Source organism: Ranitomeya variabilis, chromosome 7 (assembly GCF_051348905.1).
Source record: "Ranitomeya variabilis isolate aRanVar5 chromosome 7, aRanVar5.hap1, whole genome shotgun sequence".
In the NCBI taxonomy this organism is placed as follows: Eukaryota; Metazoa; Chordata; class Amphibia; order Anura; family Dendrobatidae; genus Ranitomeya; species Ranitomeya variabilis.
This window is the reverse complement of record NC_135238.1, coordinates 106,053,092-106,073,047: the sequence shown is the minus strand read 5'-3', so window position 1 is coordinate 106,073,047 and position 19,956 is coordinate 106,053,092. Positions and strand designations below refer to the sequence as shown.

General features: G+C 46.0%; 1 protein-coding gene across 2 annotated transcripts in view; it reads left to right on the top strand.

Annotated features, from left to right (window-relative positions):
- Positions 1-19,956, top strand: part of HSPD1 (heat shock protein family D (Hsp60) member 1) — a 270,102-nt gene that overhangs the window by 71,312 nt on the left and 178,834 nt on the right. For both annotated transcript variants that reach the window (XM_077275640.1, XM_077275641.1), the window contains exons 6-7: positions 14,032-14,125; positions 14,319-14,487. In XM_077275640.1, the coding sequence (XP_077131755.1) occupies positions 14,032-14,125; positions 14,319-14,487 (263 nt within the window). The remainder of the gene's footprint in view (positions 1-14,031; positions 14,126-14,318; positions 14,488-19,956) is intronic.

Here is a 19,956-nt window from a genome sequence, read left to right as displayed (position 1 = left end):
TGGTGTCCTCGTTATTAACTGCGACCGGCATTACACTGCACCATAACATCATCTTATACCACCACCTTTATTGTACGCCCCACAGCAGGGTCACGGACCGGGCCTAGCCACCGTGACAACCCCAGAGCAGAGACTCAGAGGCCTGGTACCGGGTACCCCTCGGCCCTGCGGCAGTGGGGGCGCTACATTACTATGTTACTGCAGCACAAACATTATGGCCCCATATAGTGCAGCACAAACATTATGGCCCCATATAGTGCAGCACAAACAGTATGGCCCCATATACTGCATCACAAACAGTATGGCTTCATATCATATACTGCAGCACAAACATTATGGCCCTATATAGTGCAGCACAAACAGTATGGCCCCATATAGTGCAGCACAAACAGTATGGCCCCATATAGTGCAGCACAAACATTATGGCCCCATATAGTGCTGCACAAACAGTATGGCCCCATATAGTGCTGCACAAACAGTATGGCCCCATATAGTGCTGCACAAACAGTATGGCCCCATATAGTGCTGCACAAACAGTATGGCCCCATATAGTGCTGCACAAACAGTATGGCCCCATATACTGCAGCACAAACATTATGGACCCATATACTGCAGCACAAACATTATGGACCCATATAGTGCAGCACAAACATTATGGCCCCATATAGTGCAGCACAAACATTATGGCCCCATATAGTGCAGCACAAACATTATGGCCCCATATACTGCAGCACAAACATTATGGCCCCACTATATGGGGCCATAATGTTTGTGCTGCAGTATATGGGGCCATACTGTTTGTGCTGCAGGATATGGGGCCATAATGTTTGTGCTGCACTATATGGGGCCCACATATTGTGCTGCACAAATGTTACGGCCCCCATACAGTGGCTGCGCCCGGGGCCCCCTGGATACGCCACCGCTGATACCCGAAGGACGGACACCACCAGCCAGCAACGTTCTTCACCGCGATGCAGCACATCCCGCGCGGCGCTGGAGTAACGTACGCACGTGACGTACAGGGTCAATGCGGAGTTCTGCCTCTTGTGACCGGTGGCATAATGCTGCCTCCGGTCACAAGAATGATTGACACAGCCGGGAGCCAAAGGCTCCTGATGCTGTGTCAATCACATCCTGACCCTGGAGGACTCCAGCCTGGAGGAATTGTATGCGCTGCGATGCGCAGCGTGTGGGGCCTTCACTCCAGCCGCCAGCCCTCATAAGCATCTGGCGGCTGGCCGAGCGGTGCCGCGGGCGGCTGTCAGAAATGACAGCTAGCTGGCGGGCCGTTAAAAATCATCAGGCGGGCCGGATGCGGGCTGCATCTTGCCCAGGTCTGTTCTAGATGATCAACAGCTAACTAAAGGAAAAGTAGCTCTGTTTGAAATAGCAGTAAGGATGAAAGGGTTGCAGAACAGTCAGGAGGAACAAGAAGAATTTGGTTGTCCTGCCACATCTTCACCCTCATCAACTGATGAAGAATTTAATTTCGAAAAATATTTGGATCACAAGGACCGTGCAAAAAACGTTCCCGCATAGAAGTCAACCCCATCAAAGAACACAGCCAGTACATTTCAGCAGAATTTTTCATGTGCACTGAAAGAAATTGAGAAATTTGACCGTTCATCAAAAATAACAGTGCAACAAGCGATTCCTCTGTATCCTGACATTGTCAGAGATGTTGCCCGAGTGCGCTTTGCCACCAACCCAAGTTAGTGTAGAGAGGTTGTTCTCTGCTCTCAAAATACATAGATCATATTTGAGGGCATCCATAGGAGGATCTGACAGAGGCAATACTTATTCTGAGGACAAATTTATAGATTTCTTCTTATTAACTGCATAAGTGTTTATTGCATATTTACTTACAAGAGTTTAGAAAAGTTTATAAATTATTTGCTATATTCGAATTGTATTCTAATAAATATAGTTTTTGCTCTAAGTGGTCTGATTACTGATGGTGAGAAACTGTATAAGCACGATGTTAATATTTTACAACAGTACATTTATTGTTACGAATTGGCCATTTATGAAGGAGTCTGAGTCGCAACTGTGGCTCATCGACTCCACAGCCCTGGGTCCTTTACCTCCTCAGGAAACCCCAATCAGGACCGCTCTTCCTCACAATGAGACCGGAGGAAGCCCTCTTTCGGGCCTCCCCCGTGCTGGAGAGCTAAGAGCCACCCCTCAAAGTCATCTGGATCTCGGGGCCACAGATTTGCTAATAAATGACGGGTCGCCCCCACCTGGAAATCCTTCCAGGGTGGGAGGCCGACTTCTTCTGTTTTCGGAAGTTTGGCTATCGGTATACGGCGACGCCTGGTTCAGGGAGATAGTCACTTCAGGCTACAAGATAGAATTTTCTTCGCCCCCAGGAAGACGTTTCCTGCTCTCTCGTCCTCCCAAACAGTCCTCCCATCTCCCAGGGCTTCTCCAGGCCGTCGATTCACTCCTCACCTCAGGAGTCGTAGTTCCGGTTCCTTATCACGAGCGGTTTTCAGGTTTTTACTCGAACTTGTTCATGGTCCCAAAGAAGGATGGCTCTCTCCATCTATTTTTGGATCTCAAGTGGTTAAACCGCCATCTCAGGATTCGACACTTCAGGATGGAATCACTACACTCTGTGGTCGCGTCCATGGAACCAGGAGAGTTCCTGTGTTCCGTGGACATTCGGGATGCGTACCTCCACGTTCCGATGTGCGTACAGCATCAGAGGTTTCTCCGGTTCGCGATCCAAGAACATCATTACCAGTTCACGGCTCTCTCGTTCGGGCTGGCCTCTGCTCCCAGGGTCTTTACGAGGGTCATGGCAGCGGTCATGGCCATTCTTTGTTCAAAGGGGATTCTGGTAATCCCGTACCTCGACGACCTCTTGATCAAGGGTTCGTCCCGTTGGCATTGCAGCCAGAGCCTCCAGCTTACTCTGGACATGCTTATTCGCCTCAGCTGGATAATCAACTACCAGAAGTCATCCTTGATTCCAACCCAACGTCTGGAGTTCCTGGGCATGGAATTCGACACCTCTCGGGCTCAGGTCTTCCTCCCCAAGGAGAAGTTCCTTTCTCTTTGTCTGGGTGTTAGAGCGCTAAAGGGCCCGAACGCTCTGTCCCTCCGCCTCGCCATGAGGGTTCTGGGGAAAATGGTCGCTTCTATGGAAGCGGTCCCCTATGCTCAGTTCCACTCTCGTCCCCTCCAGCTGGCCCTTCTAGCTGCCTGGGACAGGAATCCGCTTTCCCTGGACTGTCTGTTTCACCATCAGGGAGGGACTCGCACCAGTCAAGTCATGACGGAAGTGGCAAAGATTCTGTGTTGGGTGGAAAACCACGTTCCCTTGCTCTCAGCCGTCCACATCCCAGGGGTGGACAATTGGGAAGCCAACTTTCTAAGTCGCCAAGGCATCGTGGCGGGCGAGTGGTCTCTCCATCCCTCAATCTTCAGCCAGATTTGTCAGCGGTGGGGCGTCCCAGACGTCAACTTAATGGCCTCCCGGGCAAACCACAAGGTTCCCCAGTACGCTCCCAGATCTCTGGATCCGATGGCCATCGGATGCGACGCTCTCGTGATCTCGTGGGGCCAGTTCCAGATGCCGTATCTGTTTCCCCCCCCCCCCCCTCCCCTTGATCCCGAGAATCGTCAAGCAGATGAAGTCGGAAGGGGTCCCCGTGCTCTTGGTAGCTCCAGATTGGCCTCGCAGGGCTTGGTACGCGGAACTGGTGAACATGCTATCGGACGTTCCATGGAGGCTACTGGATTTACCGGATCTTCTTTCGCAGGGGCCCCTCTTCCACTCGAATTCTCGGTCTCTGAATTTAATGGTATTGTCGTTGAGGCCGCGGTCCTGAAGGACGCGGGTTTCTCACAGCGTCATCCAGACTATAAGGCTATGTCCACACTTTGCGGATTTTGCTGTTGATCCGCAGCAGATTTGACCACTGCGGATACGCAGCAGTTTCCCATGAGTTTACAGTACAATGTAAACCTATGGGAAACCAAAAACGCTGTGCACATGCTGAAGAAAAAGCCGCGCGGAAACGCTGCGGATTACATTCCGCATCATGTCACTTTCTGCGGATTTTCACCTGCTCCAATAGGAAAATGCAGATGAAAAACCGCAGTAAAAACCGCGATAAATCCGCAGTAAAAACCGCAATGGGTTTTCACTGCGGATTTTGGAATTCCGCTGCTTAAAAATCCGCAGTGGAATCCGCAAAGTGTGCACATAGCCTTAGGGCGAGGAAACCGGCTTCCTCGCGTATATATTACAATGTTGGAAGGCCTCTTTCCGATGGTGCGAGGTCAACGGTCTGTTTCCTATGACCTTTTCCCTTCCATCCCTTCTCAGTTTTCTTCAAGCGGGTCTCGATTCGGGTCTTTCCTTTAGCACCTTGAAGGATCAGATTTCCGCTCTGTCCATCCTTTTTCAAAAAGACATAGCCTCCCTTCCTCAGGTGAGGACCTTTATTCAGAGTGTTTCTCGTATAGCTCGTATAGCTCCCCCGTATCATCCTCCTGTCGAGCCTTGGGATCTCAACCTCATCTTAGACTCCCTCCAGCGTGCGCCTTTTGAACCTATGCAGGATATTTCCTTCTCTCTTCTGTCTTGGAAGGTGGCCTTCTTGGTCTCAATCACCTCGATTAGGAGAGTCTCTGAATTGGCAGCATTGTCCTGTCACTCTCCCTTTCTAGTCGTGCAGTAGGACAAGGTGGTTCTTCGACCGGTTCCTTCCTTCTTACCGAAGGTAGTCTCAGCTTTTCACATCAATGAGGACATTGTCCTCCCTTCCTTGTGCCCTTTCCCGGTTCATCCCTTGGAGAAATCCCTTCACAAGTTGGATGTGGTCAGGGCTATCCGGATCTATCTTGCCAGAACTGCTTCCTTTCGTCAGGCCGATTCTCTGTTCGTCGTCTCGGAAGGTTGTCTAAAGGGGCTCTCCGCCTCCAAGTCCACAATTGCTCTTTTAGTCCGTTTGGCGGTTCTGGAGGCATACCGTGTCCAAGACGGGCATCCTCCTTCGGGGGTGAGGGCTCACTCTCCCCGGGCTGTGGGAGCTTCCTGGGCAGTTCGTCACCAAGCTTCGGCCTCGCAAGTTTGCAAGGCCGCAACGTGGTCATCCATTCACACCTTAGTAAAATTCTACAAGGTGCATACTCAGGCTTCTGCAGATGCGAGCCTGGGTAGGAAGATACTGCAGGCGGCGGTTTCTCACCGGCCGACCTAACTCTTTTTCTGCAGAATATCCCGCCCTAGGGACTGCTTTTGGACGTCCCATCGTTACCTGTGTCCCCCAATGAAGCGAGAAAGAGAGGGATTTTTTGTTCTTACCGTAAAATCTTTCTTGGAGCCTTCATTTGGGGACACAGCACCCTCCCTTGAAGTTGTACCGTGTTGGCTAACGTGCCGTTGTTGTGGGTTGGTACATAGGTTGAGTTTTATGATACCTGTTCCTACTACTACTTTTGCACAGACGGAGTTGCCTGGTGTCTGTCGGAGGGTGTATACTGCCGGGGAGGAGTTACTTCTTTATTTGCATAGTGTCAGCCTCCTAGCGACAGCAGCATACACCCATGGTTACCTGTGTCCCCCAATGAAGGCTCCAAGAAAGATTTTATGGTAAGAACCAAAAATCCCTCTTTTGGGATGTTTGATATTATAGAGAACTATAGTTAGTCACTGCTGGGGTAACAGATGACACCCTATACGTCTCCATAGCTCAGAATAGTGTAGTTCCTAATCATCAGAGGGCAAAGAGATAGTGTAACCTCACATTACAAAAGGTATAGCTACAGGGGTAGGTCCAACACGTAGATGCAACAGTTGGCGCTACCGCTCGCTTTTCGGCAATTACAGATGACGTTGATGGGGACTAAATTAAAGTCGACGGTATCACTCATAAACTCCTCATTAATGGAAGAAAAAATATAGATGAGCTGTGCAAACAAAGCTGAAGGGGATAAAGTGTAAGGGACAATGGTCATTGCACGAAGGCAATGCCAATAAAAAAACAGCTATGTCTAAGCTAGAAATCTGTATGCGTGTTGATTTAGCTCAGTGCAGCATTCAAACACACAAGGCTCGGTGTGAGGAGGGGTGCATGATCTAGACCTAGAGCATACTGAACACCTTCCTACTTGTGGATGTTGGCACCCTAAAATGACTGTCACCCCATCTTGTACATCTGCTGACCCTAAGCTCCCCTAATTAGCCCTACCTTAAGATGTATAAGTAGAAAGGTCACACTAAATCGTGTGTATATGGGTATATGTTGAGAGGGTACAGCTGGTTCCAGGAGAAGTGCCGTGTGGGCTACCCTCCAAGACATAATACAGGGTACAGTAAACACTGAAAGAATGTTAGAAAAGTCTGTGGAACACTCACGTAATAAGACAGTACCATACATGCAACAGGCAAAATGAGGTGCCTCGGCATATACTCAGGTCGGCTTATAGTTGAATATATACTGTAAATCTGGTATCGCTGTAATAGTACCGACCGGACGAACAAATCAGTGTAATTGCTTTTATCGCGCGGTGAACGGCGTAAAAAAAACAAACAATAATTGTCTTGTTCATTCTGTCTGAAAAATCTGAATAAAAAGCCATATTATGTGCCTCAAAATAGTATCAAACAATCTACAACTCATCCCACAAAAAATAAACCCTCATACACCTCTGATCTTCAAAAAAATTAGAAAGTTACAGCTCTCAGAATATGGTGACAAAAAACTCTCTCCTTTTTTCTTTTTTTTTTTTAAATAAAAAGTTTATTTGCTGTGATGGCAGCAAAACCTAAAAGAAAAACTATATGTATCTGCTATCGCTATAATTTCACCGATTCGAAGAATAAATCCGCCTTATCACTTAAACTACACGGTGAACTGAGCAAAAATAAAACTGAGAACTCCTCTTTTACTGTTGTCTTTGTACATTCGATCTACCAAAAATCAGAATAAGGGTATGTGTCCACGTTCAGGATGGCCGGCCGTATCGCCGGAGCGGCGAAGCCCCGCCCCCTTTCTGGGACGCGATGATGCTGGATGTGTTAACTGTACACATCCGGGATCGTCGCACCCTCGCATAGCGCCCTGTGATATTACTTGCGGCGACGCAGCGTCGCCGCAGGTATCACGGACATGCTGCGATCTGAAAAGATGCGCAGCATGTCCGGAGTCGCAGGGCCGATGCGTGCGTGTTTCCACGCATAGTGGACACGGGATTTCAAAAAATCCCCTCCACTATGCTGGAACATCTGGACGCTGCGTGTTTGACGCTGCAGCTCTGCGCAGCGTCAAACAAGCAGCGTTTACTGACCGTGGACACATACCCTAAGGCTCGTCTCACATTTATCCTGCGCTCTCCAATCAGCTCTTATTTTGGGGTTTCCACCGTGTACATTCCCCAAAACTGCGTTTCATACAAAACCCTGGACTTAACCACTCGCTTAGGCTGTGTGCACACGTTGCGTTTTTTTCGCTATAAAAACGCATACATTATGCATTCCATCATTAAGAATGCATTCCACAATTTTTGTGCACATGATGCGTATTTTTCCGTGAAAAAAAAGCATTGCGGTAAAAAAATGCATCATGTTGATTAATTTTGTGGATTTTTCGCGTTTTTCCCACTATTTAATGCATTGGGAAGCTCCGGGAAAAAACGCATCAAAAACTCGCAAAAAACGCATGCGGATTTCTTGCATAAAATGTCCGGTTTTGCTCAGTAAATTTATGCAAGAAATCCTGAACATGTGCACATAGCTTTATGAGGCCGATGGAGTCACTTTGGACTGGTCTGTGTTCCAGTGGTGTCCCATCGTTTTTGGCATCTTAGAGCCCAAGCGTGGGCGACCATAGATCTGTGCACGCCTAAAAAGATGGATACCAGCGGAGCAGAAGCCAAACTGAGTCCGAAGAGTCTCCATCTGCCTCATTATGATGGGTGGTTCCATTGGGGGTTTCATCTAAAACGTATTTTTGTGCGACTTGGAAACTCCAACGTAATCGTTCAACGTATTACACTATGTTCCAAATTATTATGCAAATGACATTTTCATCGGATTTTCCTAAATCGTTGGTGCAAATGAGTCAGTCTAATAAAAGTAATCACCCGTTAGAGTATACATCGAATTTTATTGAAGAAACCTCCCAATGATAACAGTATAGTCTCCAAAATGAATAAAAACTTAAAATGCACTGTTCCAAATTATTAGGGAAAGTAGAATTTCTAAACATTTGATCAGTTTTAAAGAACTGAAAATCCTCATTTGTGTAATTTACAGCATTAAGAGGTCACATTCACTGAACAAAATAGCTATTTAACTCCAAAACATCCAAACAGGCCAAGTTACATGTTAACATAGGACCCCTTCTTTGATATCACCTTCACAATTCTTGCATCCATTGAACTTGTGAGTTTTTGGAGAGTTTCTGCTTGTATTTCTTTGCATGAAGCCAGAATAGCCTCCCAGAGATGCTGTTTTGATGTGAACTGCCTCCCACCCTCATAGAACTTTTGCTTGGTGGTACTTGGTTCTCTATAGCAGAGGTCCGCGGACCAGGGGTTGGGGTTTTTCAGCCGGTCCGCGGCGCCGCTGACAGCTAGCTCCGCGGCCCTGCGCCTGGTCAGAGCTCGCACTGTGTGGATCTATAATGTTTTCTGCCGTAGCCATGACAGCTCGCAGCTCCCGGCAGAGAACATTGTGCAGGACGGGGTGGGGCGTCGGGCGGGTCTTAGTGACGCAGCCCTCCACACTGTGAACACAGTGTTCCTGACGGGGTGGGGCGGCAGGCTCTCCTCACTGACACGCCCCCGGCAGAACATGTTATGTGGGGCGTGCTGGGGCAGCAGACTGGCTTCCGTGACGCGGCTCCCGGTACCGGTGTTCAGTGTGTAGCGCTGCTAAGCAGCAGCGCTGTATACACTGACGCTCAATGTACAATGCTGCTAATTAGCAGCGCTGTACACCGAGGTCCCGCCAGCATCCTCCCCATACAGCGCTGCTCAGGCAGGAGCAGGGACAAGCAGGTCATGTGTGTCCAGCGCTCCTTCCCATCCTGCTAGCTGCGAGTTGGAGGGGGAGGGGCCATATGACCAAAGCCCCGCCCCTGCCCCACCCCCACCGGGCCATGGAAAACTGGTCTTGCTTAAAGCCGGTCCCTGGTGCAAAAAAGGTTGGGGACCTCTGCTCTATAGGATTGTGGTCAGGGGAAGATGGTGGCTACACCATGAATTTATCTCCTTTTATGCCCATAGCAGCCAATGACTCAGAGGTATTCTTTGCAGCATGATATGGTGCATTGTCATGTATGTAGATGATTTTGCTCCTGAAGGCACATTCCTGCTTTTTATACCATAAAGGAAAGTTGTCTGTCAAACTCTATATACTTTGCAGAGGTCATTTTCACACCTTCAGGAACCTTAAAGGTCCCTAGCAGCTGTTTCCCCATGATTCCGGCCCAAAACATGACTTCTCCGCCTCCTTGCTGACGTTGCAGCCTTGTTGGGACATGGTGGCCATCCACCAACCATCCACTACTCCATCCATCTGGACCATCAAGGGTTGCCTGACACTCATCAGTAAACAAGATTGTTTGGAAATTAGTCTTCATGTATGTGTGGGCCCACTGCAACCATTTCTGCTTGTGAACACTGTTTAGGGGTGGCCGAATAGTAGGTTTATGCACCACAGCAAGCCTTTGAAGGATCCTACACCTTGAGGTTCGAGGGACTCCAGAGGCACCAGCAGCTTCAAATATCTGTTTGCAGCTTTGTAATGGCTTTTTAGCAGCTGCTCTCTTAATCCAATGAACTTGCCTGGCAGAAACCTTCCTCATTATGCCTTTATCAGCACAAACACATCTGTGCTCAGATACAGCCACAAATCTCTTCACAGTACGATGATCACGCTTAAGTTTTCGGGAAATTTCTAATGTTTTCATCCCTTCACCAAGGCATTGCACTATTTGATGCTTTTCAGCAGCAGAGAGATCCTTTTTCTTTCCCATGTTACTTGAAAACTGTGACCTGCTTAATAATGTGGAACATCATTTTTAAGTAGTTTTCCTTTATTTAGAATCACCTGGAAAACTAATTATCGCATGTGTTTAAGATTGATTTCAGTGATCCATTGAGCCCTGAGACACAATACCATCCACGAGTTTATTTGAAAAAGAAAACAATTAAATCTTTGACACTTAAATCCAATTTGCATAATAATTTGGAACACCGTGTATGTACCCCAAAATGTTACCGATAAAAACCCTAATTTGTCCTGCACAACCCCAGCCCCCACTCGGGTCTGTCACTGGAACTATATGGGGTTTCCATGTTACTGGTAGAACAAAGTCTCCAGAAAAGCGACATGGCTCCCACCTACTCAAATAAAACCCTGTGGATTCTGTTCACAAATCCAAATGCCCCCTTCTTCTGAGCCTCGCTGTACCTAATCCAGAGAGCAGCCACATGTTTGGCAAACTTGTAATGGAGAAAGGCACTTAATTTACTGCTGCGTATTGCCAGAAGCATAAGCTGGGCACAGTGTATTGGGGCTCTACATTATATGGGGGCACAATGTATGGGTACTAGACTGGCATATTTGCAATTCTCCAGGAAAAAATCCTGGTGTGGATGTTATAAAATAGTCACTTCAGCTGTAGGTTAATTTGTTGAGAGATGCAGTTTCTACAATGGGGTCTCTTGTTTGTTTTTTTGTTTTTTGTTTTTTTTTCTGCTGTTCTGGCAACTTTGGGGCTCCACAAATGTCGCCCACAAACTATTCTAGCAAACTATGTGCTATAAAACCTAAATAGTGCTCCTTCCTTCAGACCCGACGTGTTGCCTAACAGTAATTTCTGACAACATATGGGGCAGCACAATGTTCTGGAGAAATTGCACAATAAATTGTGGGGTCTAGTTTTACCTGTTAACCATTGTAGTATACCTGACAAATTTGCATCAAATACAAAAATTACAATTTAACCACTAAAAGGTTATATTTCTTCTTCTTAATGTTTGAAAAAAAAATTCTTTGAGTTACCTATGTGTTTTAAAATACTCACTACACCCCTAGAAGAATTTCTTGAGGGGTTTAGTTTCCAAAATAGGGTTACTTGTGGAGGGTTTCTTCTGTTTCAAATGTCATGGTCTCTTCAAATTTGACATTTCATTCACAATCTATCCCAAGCAAATTTCCTTTCGTAGCCCTGCCATGTACACAAGCAGAAGTTTTTGACCACATATTGGGGTATAGTCTCGTTCTGGACAAATTGCACAACAAATTATGGGACACTAGATGGTGGCCTGATTCTAACGCATCGGGTATTCTAGAATATGTATAGTAGTATATAGCACAGCCCACGTAGTATATAGCACAGCCCACGCAGTATATAACACAGGGCACATAGTATATTGCCCAGCAACGTAGTATATAGCAGAGGCCACGTAGTATATAGCAGTGGCCACGTAGTATATAACACATTGACGTATGTAACACAGCCCAAGTAGTATGGCAGCTTTCTGGAGACCGTCCCCGGCCCGTCCGTCCATGAGAGGAGCAGATGTACGGCCAGTGGTGAGAGCGGCAGAGGCGCCATCACCGGCAGTGCAGGAGCAGCACACGGCCAGCTCCTAACAATAACAGGACACGTGTGTAGATGACTGAGAGGCCGAGGGCCCGGCCGGGAGTGTGGCTCACACGGGGTGCTCTGCAAGACTCCACAGTGCCGGCACATGGGTTGGGTCCGAAGAGCTGTTCACGTGCGGGGTGATAGTCCGCCCTTCCTGTTGTCCGGCTCGGAGGCCGTTGCTGTCGGAGGACATCGTGGCGAGTGTGTGGAGCCCCGGGTACAGGTCATGGCGGCCGCTGTGATCTCCCCATTGTATTTCCATGTCCCGCATTGTGAGCGCTCGCTGCTTCCTCCCCATTATAACCTCCTGCACCATATGCAGGTCATGTGTCAGCAGTGAAGCACGCAGTGGGCACTGACTGGGGGGAGTAGGGAGGGACTAATCGGACTGTGCCCTTCGCTGATTGGTCGCGGCAGCCATGACAAGCAGCTGGCACGACCAATCAGCGACGTGGGATTTCCGTGACGAAAGTTGCCGACAGAAAGACGGAAGTACCCCTTAGACAATTTTTTATATATATATATATATATATATATATATATATATATATATATATATATATATATATATATATATATATATATATATATATATAATCTATCTATATCATTTTGAATGTTTTATTGTCCTCTGATTGGGGTCTGGTTCTATATTATGAGGACCCCAACGGTCTGAGGAGCAAATTCCTTAACTGATGTAAAAAGACATAAATCCATGCGACGCATTCATCTCTGCACTGAGTGGGTCAAAGATCATCATCCGCTTATATTCCCAGACTCTTCTGTCTTTCTGAGATTTTTTTTTTTCCTATCTACATGCAAAAAGGAGAATATAATTCCCAAAGGACTCTGGATTACAAATCAAATCTGACAGACTGAAGAGTCTGGGAATATAAATTGATGATGACCTTTTACACACAGTGCAGAAATGAATGTGTTGCATGGATTTATGTCTTTTTCCAACAATTAAGGAATTTGCTCCTCAGACTGTTGGGGTCATCACAACATAGAACCAGACTCCAATCAGAGGGACAATAAAACATTCACACTCCTTATCTGTGAACTGTTCCAATATTTATGGACATAAACATTTTAGCACTCTCACATAATGGTGGTTCTGCTTCACTTCACCTGTCTTACCTATGGCATTTTTTCTGGGCTGTATTGTACATAAATGTTTTTTTCAGAATTTGTATTAGTCTATGCCTGATGAAGGGACCTGCGTAGTCTTGAAAGCTTGCAATTTGTTACTATCTTTTCAGTTGGCCATTAAAAGGTATCTACCACCGAGGACTCTCAATTCGAAATATTTTTCTATCTCCTGGCTAACACGGTACCAAGATATATATATCTTTCCTGTGAAGTTTATTCTTTCTTGTGTGGGTACCAATTTTACATAGTGGGATAGAGTACTTTTTTTTCCCCCCTCCCTTCTTGTAATTATAAACTCCCAATACGTTGGGTAGGATTTGCTTCACTTATGCTTTCAGAAATTGATAGTGGTATTTAAGCAATTAAACTGCAGTGGTCTTTAAGGCTACAATCACTGGTGTTTATAGGTAGGTGTTGGCTTTATAATACACCTGTCAAAAGACCTGAATGGAGGGGGTGTAGCTTCTGAGCAAACTCCATGCATCTGCTGCATGACTCGGTAGTACTTCATGTAGCTCAGTGGTCCCCAACCTTTCTGACCTTGAGAGCCACATTCAGCTTAGAGAGAGGGTTGCGAGCCACATTCAGCACTGAGAGAGGGTCGCGAACCACATCCAGCTCCCACCCCCTTCAAAGTAGTGTCATCCAAAGCCCCATTACAGGTATAATGATAACCAAAGCTTTCCCACAGAAATCACTACAGAGCAGTACACTGAGATCCAGGGGTTCCCACAATACCTCCATTCAGTATTCTCCCAATGCACTGTCACATCCAGCTTTGAGCACCTCCTCTAACAGGTAGTACAAACCTCCAGCGTACCTAAACCCCTAAGACCAGTAAATGTGCATCCAGATCTGCAATTCTGTGCAGGGCTACTCACAAAATTCACCATTTTGAGATGTCCTTTTTATATCTGTTTGCTAGACCTGGACCTAATGCATCAAGCTGGCAGACAGTCGCGAGCCACAATTCAAGGGGCCGCGAGCCACATGTGGCTCCCGAGCTACAGGTTGGGGAGCCCTGATGTAGCTGGAAGGGATTAATTTAAAGAGGTCATCCTGGACTTTGGAAATTCTTAACCCCGTAGGGAAAAAATAAGCAGGCAGCTACTGTACCTGCTTGTTCTGCCCAACACCAGCAGAGATCAGTCAGGCGGAACATCTACATAGTTGACAACTAACTTCCTGATAAGCTAAGTCCTGGATAACTTGTAACTAATTAAACTTATTTTTATTATAACCGCCAATAAATATTTTATAGGATGGCAAAACTCTTCATGATGAATTAGAAATAATTGAAGGAATGAAGTTTGACAGAGGCTACATTTCTCCATATTTCATTAACACCACTAAAGGTGAGTCCTTTGCTTTTTAAGTACTTAGATTCTGAAGTCAATTGCCATTAGTAATCATTATATGACTTACTCAGTATCAAACAATATATGCTCCTCGGGTTTGTTTTTGTTCAGCATGCTGCAATTAGTAAAGTGACACTAAAAACATTAGATTTGAATGAGGGTTACTAGGAATAACTGCTTATTTTTTCAGGTCAAAAGTGTGAATTCCAGGATGCATATATCTTACTAAGTGAAAAGAAGATCTCCAGTGTGCAGTCAATAGTTCCTGCTCTTGAGATTTCTAATGCACATCGCAAGCCTTTAGTAATAATTGCTGAAGATGTTGATGGGGAAGCTCTGAGTACTCTAGTTCTTAACAGGTAAAGACTTTTGTCAAATTAAATGCAAACATGATGTTTTTGCCAATAATGGTTAATGTATGAGGTGTGATTTTATAGCCATGACAGTATCGTTAATAAATTTAATTTTTAAAATGTTCCTTTTATTGTGAAAACTAGATGGTGGCCCGATTCTAAAGCATCGGGTATTCTAGAATATGTATGTGTTGGTTGAACAATTAATAAAATGTTCAATTCTCTAGTTGCCTACTCCTGGCCTAATGGATATTGATCAGGTGCGCACCAAAAGAAATACACCTCACAGTTGGATGTAAACTCTTTGATCAATCTGTGGCTCAGCTCCAAGAAGGACTTTATTTGGCTTAAAACACATCTTATATATTTTCTGTAAGGGGGCTCGGTTAGCTCTAAAATGGGAGTGATCGGATGTATTCCATTGGTTAGTGGGTTGGGCTTTGAGCAAGTCCATGGGCGGATCCATGAGGTCATCAGGGTGGGTTGGTCCATGAGCTCATCAGGGTGGGCGTCACTGGGTGGATCCATGAGGTCATCAGGGTGGGCGTCATCTTGGATACCAGAGCACATGGCATGCTGATACAGGAAATGGCAGCCATCTTTAGTGTCTCACTTTGATCTGAGAAAGCTTAAGTAAGGTTAAACAATACACATTATGGGTCGCTTCTCTCAATCTCTTATGTCTTGAGGTTAATTAACCCCTTCCCGACCTGTGACACAGCGTATGCGTCATGAAAGTCGGTGCCAATCCGACCTGTGACGCATATGCTGTGTCACAGAATGATCGCGTCCCTGCAGATCGGGTGAAGGGGTTAACTCCTATTTCACCCGATCTGCAGGGAGAGGGGGAGTTGTACTTCAGCCCAGGGGGGGTGGCTTCACCCCCCCCCCCGTGGCTACGATCGCTCTGATTGGCAGTTTCACTTTCAACAGCCAATCAGAGCGATTTGTAAAATTTCACCTATGAAAATGGTGAAATATTACAATCCAGCCATGGCCGATGCTGCAATAGCATCTGCCATGGCTGGAGACCCCGATCTGCCCCCACCCCACCCCACCGATCGCCCCCCCAGTCGTCCTTTTTGCCCCGATCTCCGTTCCGCTCCCCTCCTCCCTCCTGTCGGCTCCCCCGGTCCTCCTGTCCGCTCCCCAGGTCCTCCGATTCCCCCCCCCCCCCCCCCCCCCCCGTGTTCCGGTCCCACCCCCCCATACTTACCTAGCTCCGATGTCCCTCCCGGTGTCCGGCCGTCTGCTTCATGGGTGCCGCCATCTTGGAAAATGGCGGGTGCATGCGCAGTGCGCCCGCCGAATCTGCCAGACGGCAGATTCGTTCCTGCACATTTTGATCGCTGTGATAAGTTCTATCACAGCGATCAAAATAAAAAAAATAGTAAATAAATCACCCCCTTTATCACCCCCATAGGTAGGGACAATAATAAAATACAGAAAATATAATTATTTTTGTTTTTCCGTTAGGGGTAGGGGTAGGGTTGCACTTAGGGTTGCACTTAGGGTTGCACTTAGGGTTGCACTTAGGGCTAGGGTTGCACTTAGGGTTGCACTTAGGGCTAGGGTTGCACTTAGGGCTAGGGTTGCACTTAGGGCTAGGGTTGCACTTAGGGCTAGGGTTGCACTTAGGGCTAGGGTTGCACTTAGGGCTAGGGTTGCACTTAGGGCTAGGGTTGCACTTAGGGCTAGGGTTGCACTTAGGGCTAGGGTTAGAATTAGGGTTAGAATTAGGGTTAGGGTTGGAATTAGGGTTAGAATTAGGCTATGTGCACACGGTGCGGATTTGGCTGCGGATCCGCAGCGGATTGGTCGCTGCGGATTCGTATCAGGTTTCCATCACGTTTACAGTACCACGTAAACCTATGGAAAACCAAATCCGCTGTGCCCATGGTGCGGAAAATACAGCGCGGAAACGCTGCGTTGTATTTTCCGCAGCATGTCAATTCTTTGTGCAATTCCGCAGCGTTTTACACCTGCTCCATAATAGGAATCCGTAAGTGAAATCCACACAAAAAACACTGGAAATCCGCGGTAAATCCGCAGCTAAAGCGCAGTGCGTTTTACCTGCAGATTTTTCAAAAACTGCGGAAAAATCCACACAAATCCGCAACGTGAGCACATAGCCTTAGGGTTGGAATTAGGGGTAAGACTAGGGTTAGGGGTGTGTTGGGGTTAGTGTTGGAGTTAGAATTGAGGGGTTTCCACTTTTTAGGCACATCAGGGGGTCTCCAAACGCGACACGGCGCCACCATTGATTCCAGCCAATCTTGCGTTGAAAAAGTAAAATGGTGCTCTCTCCCTTCCGAGCCCCGACGTGTGCCCAAACAGTGCTTTACCCCCACATATGGGGTACCAGCGTACTCAGGAGAAACTGATCAACAACTTTTGAGGTCCAATTTCTCCTGTAACCCTTGGGAAAATAAAAAATTGCGGGCTAAAACATTTTTTGGGAGGAAAGAAAACGTATTTATTATTTTCACGGCTCTGCGTTATAAACTTCTGTGAAGCACTTAGGGGTTCAAAGTGCTCACCACACGTCTAGATAAGTTCCCTTGGGGGTTTAGTTTCCAAAATGGGGTCACTTGTGGGGGGTTTCTACTGTTTAGGCACATCAGGGGCTCTGCAAACGCAACGTGATGCCCGCAGAGCATTCCATCAAAGTCTGCATTTCAAAACATCACTACTTCACTTCCAAGCCCCGGCATGTGCCCAAACAGTGGTTTACCCCCACATATGGGGTATCAGCATACTCAGGAGAAACTGGACAACAACTCTTGGGGTCAAATTTCTCCTGTTACCCTTGGGAAAATAAAAAAAATCAGGGCTAAAAAATTTTTCTTGAGGAAAGAAAACGTATTTATTATTTTCACGGCTCTGCGTTATAAACTTCTGTGAAGCACTTGGGGGTTCAAAGTGCTCACCACACATCTAGATTAGTTCCTTGGGAGGTCTAGTTTCCAAAATGGGGTCACTTATGGGGAAGCTCCAATGTTTAGGCACACAGGGGCTCTCCAAACGCGACATGGTGTCCGCTAATGATTGGAGCTAATTTTCCTTTCAAATAGACAAATGGCGTGCCTTCCCTTCCAAGCCCTGCCGTGCACCCAAACAGTGGTTTACCCCCACATATTGGGGTATCATCGTACTCAGGACAAACTGGACAACAACATTTTGGGGTCCAATTTCTCCTGTTACCCTTGGGAAAATAAAAAATTCTGGGCTAAAAATCATTTTTGAGGAAAGAAAAATTATTTTTTATTTTCACAGCTCTGCGTTATAAACTTCTGTGAAGCACTTATTGGTTTAAAGTGCTCACTATGCATCTAGATAAGTTCCTTGGGGGGTCTAGTTTCCAAAATGGGGTCACTTATGGGGAAGCTCCAATGTTTAGGCACACAGGGGCTCTCCAAACGCGACATGGTGTCCGCTAACGATTGGAGCTACTTTTTCCATTCAAAAAGTCAAATGGCGCGCCTTCCCTTCCGAGCCTTGCCATGCGCCCAAACAGTGGTTTACCCCCACATATGAGGTATCGGCGTACTCAGGAGAAATTGCCCAACAAATTTTAGGATCCATTTTATCCTGTTGCCCATGTGAAAATTAAAAAATTTAGGCTAAAATAATTTTTTTGTGAAAAAAAAAAGAAGTACTTTTTCATTTTTACGGATCAATTTGTGAAGCACCTGGGGGTTTAAAGTGCTCACTATGCATCTAGATAAGTTCCTTGGGGCGTCTAGTTTCCAAAATGGGGTCACTTGTGGGGGAGCTCCAATGTTTAGGCACACGGGGGCTCTCCAAACGCGACATGGTGTCCGCTAAAGATTGGAGCCAATTTTTCATTCAAAAAGTCAAAAGGCGCTCCTTCCCTTCCGAGTTCTGCCGTGCGCCCAAACAGTGGTTTACCCCCACATATGAGGTATCAGTGTACTCAGAACAAATTGGACAACAACTTTCGTGGTCCAGTTTCTCCTTTTACCCTTGGGAAAATAAAAAAATTGTTGCTAAAAGATCATTTTTGTGACTAAAAAGTTAAATGTTCATTTTTTCCTTCCATGTTGCTTCTGCTGCTGTGAAACACCTGAAGGGTTAATAAACTTCTTGAATGTGGTTTTGAGCACCTTGAGGGGTGCAGTTTTTAGAATGGTGTCACTTTTGGGTATTTTCAGCCATATAGAACCCTCAAATTGACTTCAAATGTGAGGTGGTCCCTAAAAAAAATGGTTTTGTAAATTTTGTTGTAAAAATGAGAAAGCACTGGTCAAATTTTAACCCTTATAACTTCCTAGCAAAAAAAATGTTGTTTCCAAAATTGTGCTGATGTAAAGTAGACATGTGGGAAATGTTATTTATTAACTATTTTGTGTCACATAACTCTCTGGTTTAACAGAATAAAAATTCAAAATGTGAAAATTGCGAAATTTTCGCCAAGTTTCCATTTTTTTCACAAATAAACGCAGAAATTATCGACCTAAATTTACCACTAACATGAAGCCCAATATGTCACGAAAAAACAGTCTCAGAATCGCTAGGATCCGTTGAAGTGTTCCCGAGTTATTACCTCATAAAGGGACACTGGTCAGAATTGCAAAATACGGCAAGGTCATTAAGGCCAAAATAGGCTGGGTCATGAAGGGGTTAAGTATTTGATCTTATGGCTCTCCTCAACAGTCCCCCCCTAAATACTTTATTAACCACCTTTTTTTTTCTTGTTCCCACCGTGGTTCCCTAACCCACCAGTGTTAACTGTCACTATGACATCAGAGGCTTCATGACAATTCGGATGCTATAGACCAGTGATTTTCAACCTTTTTTGAGCCGCGGCACATTTTTTATACTTAAAAAATCCCGAGGCACACCACCAACCAAAATGGCACAAAATGGTGCGTCCAGGTTTGAGATGAAAGTCTGCAGTCATTCTATGTGACTGCAGGCTTTTGAATTCTCACAGCGCAAGCACTGCACACTTTCAGGATTCTCCCTTGCCGGTGGCCAGAGTGGACGGTCATGACAGCACAAGTATGTGATTTGGATACTTCTGGTCACATTCTAACTAGACGTGTCCGGCCTCAGTCAATTCATTTTCATTGAATGAGGCCACACATGTCTAGTCAGCACGTGACCGCATGTATGTAAATCACCAACATCAGAGAATTATGATAGCAGTGTGCACTGTGAGAATTCAGAAGTCTGCAGTCACATAGTATGACTGCAGACTCATCACAACCTTGGACATCCCCTTTAATGTTCCTAACAAATAAAAATGAGAATTAGTATCACAAAAAAAACACATTTACATCCAGGTACCTGATAGATGGCGTTGTTTGTGGAGTCGCCTCTTTCTTTTCATCTTCACCTTGTCCAGATGCCATGATGACTCTTCTCATCCACCGGCAGAGCTCGTTTCTGCAGAATTCCATCTTCTCCTGTCTTCTGCAGCACATCCCGACACAACACCCTTAAAGATAG